Raw genomic sequence first — 8,677 nt, forward strand, 5'->3', positions numbered from 1 at the left:
AACGACTACGACGACTACGACGACTACGACGACTATGGCGGCGGTCATGCGTCTAGGAAAAATAAAAAGAAAATCTACGGGCGCAGAGTTATTGCCAGAAGAGGACCGATAAATTGTCGTTTCGCGATCGTTGCTTAGCTTCCACAAAACGTGCTCATAATTTACGATCGTTTCATGGAGCAAAACGCGCGCGCGCGCGTACTCGCGCAAACATGCGGCGTAGCTTCTGCCGTTACTTCTCGTATTTATCCGTCGCGGAATCATAAAGAATTGAGAAAAGAAAGAAGAGCAAATGTTAAATCTCTTCTATGCTATTTCGCGTTCTCTCTATCACACGTGTATATCTATCCGTGTGTATGTATGTATGTATGTATGTATGTATGTATGTATGTATGTATGTATGTATGTATGCGTGTGTATATACTTATATAGATAGGTTTATAGATGGATAAAGATTTTTGTGTCAGACGATAAATATTATCAAATATTTTCGATGAAATCACTATATAGGGAATATCTGAAAATAACTAGGGACTTTTATAAACACGAACGATTTATAATCGTCGTAATTGTAAAGCTTCGATTACTATCAATCGAATTTTATCTTTTTCTTTTTTGGTTTTTTTTTTGTTTTGTTTTTTTTTTTGTTTTTTTTTGTTTTTTTTTTATTGATAAAACAAATAAAAAAGTATAATTTCAACACATCTAATTATTGAAACGGAAACGATCGATCTTTTTACGATCGAATGTTTTTACATTCGAATAGAATGCACATTTTTTATTGCCACGATTATACTTAAAACATCGAAGCGGTATTTTTTTTTTTTTTTCTTTTTTAATATACTTTTGAATTGTCCAATTGTAACGTTCTTTGAATTGGGAAATTTTTTTCTTTTTTTTTTTTTTGCTTCAAAAAAAAAAAGAAATATATATATATATATATATATATATATATAAAATAAAATAAAATAAAATACGTAAAACGTTGAGATCAAAAGTTAATTCTTTACGATTATATACGAAACTCCGTTGGGTAAACAAAATTATTTTCTTAAGTATCGATCGTAGATCATTTCGATGATTAACGTGTTACAAAATATACTCCTTTTATTTTTATTACTTATTAATTAGAAAAGAAAAGCAAAAGAAAAAATAAGAAGAAATAGTGATATATAATTATAATAATAAGTTGAAATAATAATTTCACTGGAGATACAAATTTTCTTAACTTAATGCAAGTTATTTCGGACCATCCTCGTATATAAATGTCGATTTAAAATGAGTGAAAAAAGAGAGAGAGAGAGAGAGAGAGAGAGAGAGAGACTAAACCGTTAAGAATTTATTTGACCGTAAAACGATTTGACCTGGTTTTCTTTTTCTTCCTCTTCTTCTTCTTCTTTTTTTTTTTTTTGTCTTTTCCTTTTTTCTTCTTCTTTTTATTTCACTTATTTTTCTTTTTTTTCCTTTCCTTTTTCTTTTTTTTTTTTTTTTTAATCTCTCTTTTAAGTCAACGTAGCTATTACGTACGAAAAAAGAAAAATACAATGAAAAGAGAAAAAAAGGAAGAGGTGGAGGAGGAGGAGGGGGGGATAGAGGGGGGAGAGAGAAAAAAAAGGAAACACAGAGAAAAAACAAAAAGGAATGAAGAAAGAAAGAAAATTCACAATCGCTATTTGCGTTGAAAATAATCTTTAAGAGATTGAAACGTTCGACAAAATTTATTAGGTAGAACTTAAACTAATGTATTTTATTTTTAAAAGAAAGATGGTAATACCCATAATAAGAGCTACGACGAATAAATTATGTATTCACGTGCGATGGCTCGTAAAAGAAAGTATAGGAGGCCTTCTTCTTCTTCTTTTTCTTCTTCTTCTTCTTCTTCTTCTTCCTTCACAATAAGTTTCCAAACGAAAAGATATCTCTCCTTCGTAAACTTCTTCCTTTACTAGCAGCGACGTTTCGTTAAATACGTTTTAAACGTTCTCTCTCTCTCGCTCTATCTCTTTCGCTTTCCATCTCTCTCTCTCTCTCTCTCTCTCTCTCTCTCTCATTCGCTTTCCATCTCTTTCTCTCTCTTTTTTTTTTTTTTTCTTATTCTTTCTTTTTCAGTCTCTCGTCGAATAATCTTACGAGAACGTAGGCGTAGTCGATGCATGTACGTCTTCCGTGTCGTACGTTCGTCGATTTAACTGCCTTCTCTTTCTTTCTAAAGGAGGAGAATCATTTCTATCCTTAAATTAGAGTCAAGTCATACGCCATAGCGAGACTACGTCAAATTCATTTTAATTTTTTTCTATACAGTAACAGAGAGTTCATTTATCGTTCCATACAAATTATTATTAATTATGTCGGTAAACGTACGTGTTTCTGACCTTTTAAAATTATTCAACGATTCTAAAGCGTTTTCTTTTTTTCTTTTTTTCTTTTTCTTTTTTTTTTTCTTTTTTTTTATGTGTGTATATATATATATATATATATATATATATATATATATATACAGATATATTTATATACATGGAAATTATAATGAAATTGAAAAAGAAAAGAAAGAAAAAGAAAAAAAAGGAAAGATTTAATTATCACTACCTTTTTTTTTAACCTATGTTTAATATACTTATATAATAAATATTTTTAATATACATATATATATATATATATATATATATATATATATATTATATATATATGTTAGGAATAATTTTTAAAATAAAAATAAATTCAAAATAAATTATATCTGAAATATGTGTTTAAAAAAAAAAAAGAAAAAATATATATATAATAAATAAATATGTATTAAACAAAAAAAAAAAAAAAAACAAATAATCGAGTTCATTTTTATTCTACCATTTTAGGAATCGGTACGATCCCGTGTTGCGATGGACTTTACCGGTAGCGTCGGAAGGATAGTAGAAGATCCAAAGGAAGCAAAAGACATAGCCGAGAGCGAAGGTATAATCTGGCGACGAAGATGGAGGCCGTTCTCGCGTACACCATCAGGCTGTGCGATGGTAAGGCTCCATGGTCTCGATGGTGGTATACACGTTCTCCAACCTTGGTTTCATGGTGGCCTCAAGAGAGAAATAGCGGCTGCCATTATCAGGGATCACGGCTCGGTCGACGGGTAAGAAATACAATTTTTTCGATTGCTCATTTTCATCAACGAAATCTTTTTTTCATTTTTCTTTTTCTTTTTTTTTTTTTTTTTTTTTTTTCGATATAAAATATATCTTTGTGATTTTCAATCCTTCACTTTTTGATTTCGTATAAAATATAAGAAAATAAACATGCATACATACATGCATGTTTGTGTATGTATCTATGTGTGTGTGTGTGTGTGTGTGTGTGTGTGTGGACGATTTAAATTACATATATATATATTATTATATTTTTTAAATATTCAAATTTATAATATATGTTCCCATTAACCCTCCCACCCCTTCTCCATCCATACATCACCATTCCTCTTGACATCATACAATATTAATATAAAACATATCTTTCTTTTCTTTTCTTTTTATTTTATTTTCTTTTTTTTTTTATTTTTTTTCTTCCTTTTTTTTTTTTTTTCTTTTTTATTTTTTATTTGCATTTTTAATACTTCAGGAAGTAATCTTTAAATATACATTTAAAATCGAACATATTGCGAGATAACTCTCTGAGGTCATACTTCTTTTTCTTCTTTTTCTTTTCTTTTTTTTTTTTTTTTGTTTTTTTTTTTTATATTCGATACTATCATTAATTTAATATAATAAAATCGTTTAAATAAGGTTAAATGTCAAACCGATCGATTTTGCAAATGTCGATGTATATTCGTTTAATAATTATTTTCATCGAGAAAATGATAAAGAATAAATAATATTCATTGTCATTGATTATAACGAGCACATCTTTTACAAGGGATACCTTTTAATTTCATTTATTATTAGAAAGTATACACCGTCTAATCTTTAATATGTTGCATAAGAAATCTCTTGAAAAAAAAAAAAAAAGAAAGAAAGAAGAAATGTTTCGAATAAAAACGTGTTAATAATAATAATAATAATAATAATAATAATAATAATAATAATAATAATAAAAATAAAAATAATAATAATAAAATGTATGAGAACTAATAATCAAGTTGATCGTATCTTTCGATGATTAAAAGAAGAACAAGAAAAAGAAAAAAAGAAAAAGAAAAGGAAGAATGAATCACGTTGACTAAGCCGCGATATGAATTAATATTTCTTATCGTCGCGTACGTCAGGCGTCGTAAAGGAGAAAAGAAAAAAGAAAAAGAAAGTTTTGAAAAATCATGAAACCGATGTTACGCTGTTTTGTGCAATCTTTAACGCGTGTTCGTCATCGTCTCGAGATTATTTTCCTTTTCTTCACTTTTTCTTCTTCTTCTTCTTATTATTATTATTATTACGTTGAAAGAAAACGAGATGAATGGGGGACGGACGACGATTTTTACCTCTTAAAAAAAAGAAAGAAAGAAAGAAATAAATAAATAAATAAATAAATAAATAGAAAAAATTAAAAATGTGAAGCAAAAAGAAATAGAGAAAAAAATATAAAAAAGAGAAAGAGAGAGAGAGAGGGGGGGCAAAAGAAATACCATTTTAAGAGTAGTCTTCGAGATCTTTTTTTTTTTCTTTTTTTTTTTTTTTTTTTCCTATTTTAATAGAAAACACGCTCTTACGTCATGAATGAATTCATTTTCCCCATACTTTTTATTCTTTTAAATCTTTTATTTCCTCGCCCTTGATTTCTATGTAGAAAGAACCCCCAAAGCAGCGTCAAGAATCACGGATAGATGTTTAATTAACGACACTCTCTTCTGTAACTTTTACCTTCTCTCTCTCTCTCTCTCTCTCTGTCTCTCTCTGTCTCTCTCTATCCCTCTCTCTTTCTTTCTCTTCCACTTAGCTAACGTAATCGAGCGCACAACGATCACGTAGTTCTCTCCTCTCGGTTGCCCGTCTCCGCACGAAGCCTCGCATAAATTTGCATAATCTCGCGTCTTCTTGGAACGAAGCAAAACACGAGAGAGAGAGAGAGAGAGAGAGAGAGAGAGAGAGAGAGAGACATATTGAAGGCTCTGAAAAAGGGGAGATTAGAGAGAATTCGTGTGGAAGTGTTGCCTTTTCTATCACCGTCTCTTTCTCTCTCTCTCTCTCTCTCTCTCTCTCTCTCTCTCTCTCATTTTTTTGCTTTATCCTTTTCTTTCTTCCTTTTTTTTTTCTACTTCCTTTTATATATTTTTATTGGTCCAACTTGTGATCGTTTGTTCTCTGAAAAATTTTCCGTACATCTTTCTCTCCCTCTCTCTTTTTTTTTTTTCTATCTCTCTCTTTTATAATTCGATCAAAACTAAAGAGATTAAAGAAAGTTTTATTTATTTCATCGATAAAAGATGAATTTTTTGATGCGATTTAACGATATCAAATCTATAAAAAGAGATATTATTATGAAGAGAGAAATGAAAAGTATGAGAGAGAGAGAGAGAGAGAGAGAGAGAGAGAGAGAGAGAGAGAGAGAGAGAGAGAGAGAGAGAGAGAGAGAGAGAGAGAGAGATGGTAATATATCTCAAGGACAAATACGAATGAATAAGAATATAATGTTTTTGGAATTCGTTTCTTTTCTTTTTCTTTTTCTTTTTTCTTTAATTTTAAAATGAAAAAAAAAATTAATTAAAAAAGGGTCAAGAGACGTACGTTATTAGATGGAATTTCGATTGGAAAAATTGTCGATTGGTGATATTTCGTTATATTCGTTACTATTGCTGTTTCTTTTCTTTAATCTCTTATTCTTTACTCTCGTCTTCTCATTTTTTTTCTCTTATTTTATTCTATAACAATTTTACTCTCTTTTACTATTTCTTCTCTCTCTCTCTCTCTCTCTCTCTCTCTCTCTCTCTCTCCATCTTTCTCTCCATCTCTCTCTCTCTCTTGGTCTTTTTCTTATGGTATTTCATATGGTAGAAAGGCTCTTTCGCTATCGCAGAATCGTGAACGGTATAACGAAGAGAAAAGGTGAAGTAAGAAGAAAGAGGAGGAAACGATTTGAGAGAGGAGGAGGAGGAGGAGGAGGAGGAGGAGGAGGAGAGTCCAAAGACTATGTCTTGAGTTTTACGATCTCGTGGTCGCCCTGTAATCGCTTTACGAGTCTCTCTCTCTCTCTCTCTCTCTCTCTCTCTCTATCTATCTATCTCTATCTTCGTTGCTCTTTCTCTTCTTTTCTCTTTGCCACCCCTCGCAGCATTCTCTTTTTTACGACCACACTAATTTATATACCACGATTCGCTTCGGGAAAGAATATAAGAAAGAAAGAAAGAAAGAAGGAAAGAAAGAAAGAAAAAAAGAAAGGCAGAAAAAAAGAGAAAAGAGAGAGAGAGAGAGAGAAAGAGAAAGAGAGGAGATGATTCTCTTCTGAAACCGTAGAGAAGTCTCTCGTATTTTCGTTGGTCTGCCAATCAACTGTCTTCTTTTCATTTTCAGAGTCTTCCTGGTTAGAGAGAGCAAAAGCAATCCGGGGGCCTACGTTTTGACTTACAAGTATAGCGACAAGGTCTTTCACGCTCAGATTCAACCGGTAAGAATAAAAAAAAAAAAGATCTTTATTTGTTTAATTCTCCTTTTCTTTTTTCTTTTTTCTTTTTTCTTTTTTTTTTTTTTTTTTGAACCAAACACGTCAATGAAAAAGTCGAGGGAAAAAAGGAAAAAGAAAATTGAGGGGAAACTAATCACAAACACACACACACATATCACGTATATATACAGATACACACGTATATTAAAGAAGAAAGAAAGAAAGAAATAAAGAAAGAAAGAATAAGGAAAAAAAGTAAACAAAATCGAGAAATAATTTCGATATAAATTCTTTCAGGTATTCGACGAGAGACGCAACTGTTGGCTCTATACTCTCGACAAGGGTGCAACAAAGTTTTACGATCTTCTCCAGCTGATCGAGTTCTATCAACTGAACGCGGGCTCTTTGCCGACTCGTCTTACCCATTACGTACAAAATGGCGTCCCGGCGCCAATTCCTAGGCCCGAGGACGGCGGTGCTTCACCGTCGCCGCCCGAAGCCAATCAAAGATTCAGTGGCAAGCCAGATCCGTCCTCGGGCATTTGAGTATAGGAGAACCAGCGACCCGGTGCCGCTAACGTCGAACGTGTTACAAGCAATAGAACCGTTACCGTTCGTTCTAATAACATCGATGAGAATGTTAACAACGACGAAAACGTTCTCGTTAATAACAACAGCAACATTAGAAATAATAATAATAATAATAACAACAACAACAACAACAACAACAACAACAACAATGAGAGTATCGATGTAAACGTCGTCCTACCATCACAGGATTCAAGACGTACAACAACAACGACCATACAACATAATGGCCCTAGCACTACTGCTATCGTTGCTGTCGTTGATGTCGTCGAGAATCATCGGCTCGAACGACGTCAACGTTATAAAATTAACAACGAGGACGTATACAAATTGAATGCTTATTTTCGACGACAACAACAACAAGAACAACAAGAACAACAAGAACAACAAGAACAACAACAACAACAACAACAACGTTCGACTCCGCGATCGGGTTGCTGGAATCTCTGCCTTTGCAGTTACAAGTGGGACTTGTAGCTTCTATTCCCAACGAAATAAACATTACAGGATCTTAAAGACCTCGTCCGTGTTTTTCTTTTTTTTTTTTTTTTTATTGTGTTTTTATTTTTCTTTCTCTTTTTTTTTTTTTTTTTTTTTTTTTAATTTTTTTTTTGCTGCTCTCATCCCAGGGACGATGCGTCCTTTCGACGCCCTCTCTCTCATTAAAGAAAATGAAGAAGATGATGATGAAGATGATGAAGATAAAGAAGATAAAGAAGATGATGAAGAAGATGAAGAAGATAAAGGAAGATGATGAAGAAGAAAAGAGAGGCATTTTTAATAGAGGCTCTATACTAACTTTCTCAATCGAGTTTGCCGTTGCTAATGCTCCTGTTGCTGCTGATGATGATGATGATGATTATGATGATGATGATGATGATGATGATGATTATAATTATGATTATGACTATCATGTCGTCGTTGTCGTCGTCTTTGGGGACAACAAATTTAAGCCGTGTTAACGGACGTGATAACTCGATGTTATTATTATATCGATCTTTCGACCTTCCGTCGATTAAAAAGGATCAAAGCAGGGAAATAATCGTCGAATATATTGTTTCGTCTTTTTAACAGGACGAAGATATAGAGAGAGACAAAATATATATGTAATACGTTCGTACGGAAAACGAACAAAATTTTCTTTATATATATATATATATATCCCTTCCGATATATATGATGGGTTATTTTCATAATTTTTTTGTTTTTTGTTTTATAATTATCGTCGTTTTGTCGTCTCTATTTTCTTTCTATTTTTATTTTTATTTTTATTTTTATTTTTATTTCTATTTTTATTTCTATTTTTATTGTTTTTTCTTTTTTTTTTTTTTTTTTTTTTTTTTTTTCTTTTTTTTTCCGTCGTCTACGATTTCTCTTCGTTTTCGACCACCAATGAGTTGCTGCTTCATAGAAATAAAAAGGGAGAAGAGAGAAGAGAAAATAATAAAATACATCGCTATGTTCTTTTAATTTGAAAGAACATTTACTGTTAATCGAAGATGAAGATGATGGAGAA

General features: G+C 31.7%; 1 protein-coding gene across 10 annotated transcripts in view; it reads left to right on the forward strand.

Moving 5' to 3' along the window:
* LOC124432253 (growth factor receptor-bound protein 14-like) overlaps window positions 1-8,292 on the forward strand; it is a 414,015-nt gene extending 405,723 nt beyond the window's left edge. For all 10 annotated transcript variants that reach the window (XM_046981009.1, XM_046981011.1, XM_046981008.1 and 7 more), the window contains 3 exons: window positions 2,853-3,121; window positions 6,483-6,576; window positions 6,871-8,292. In XM_046981009.1, the coding sequence (XP_046836965.1) occupies window positions 2,853-3,121; window positions 6,483-6,576; window positions 6,871-7,119 (612 nt within the window). In that variant the 3' untranslated portion in view covers window positions 7,120-8,292. The remainder of the gene's footprint in view (window positions 1-2,852; window positions 3,122-6,482; window positions 6,577-6,870) is intronic.
* The last annotated feature ends 385 nt before the right edge of the window (window positions 8,293-8,677 follow it).

This window comes from Vespa crabro, chromosome 24 (genome assembly GCF_910589235.1).
Source record: "Vespa crabro chromosome 24, iyVesCrab1.2, whole genome shotgun sequence".
Classification (NCBI taxonomy): domain Eukaryota; kingdom Metazoa; phylum Arthropoda; class Insecta; order Hymenoptera; family Vespidae; genus Vespa; species Vespa crabro.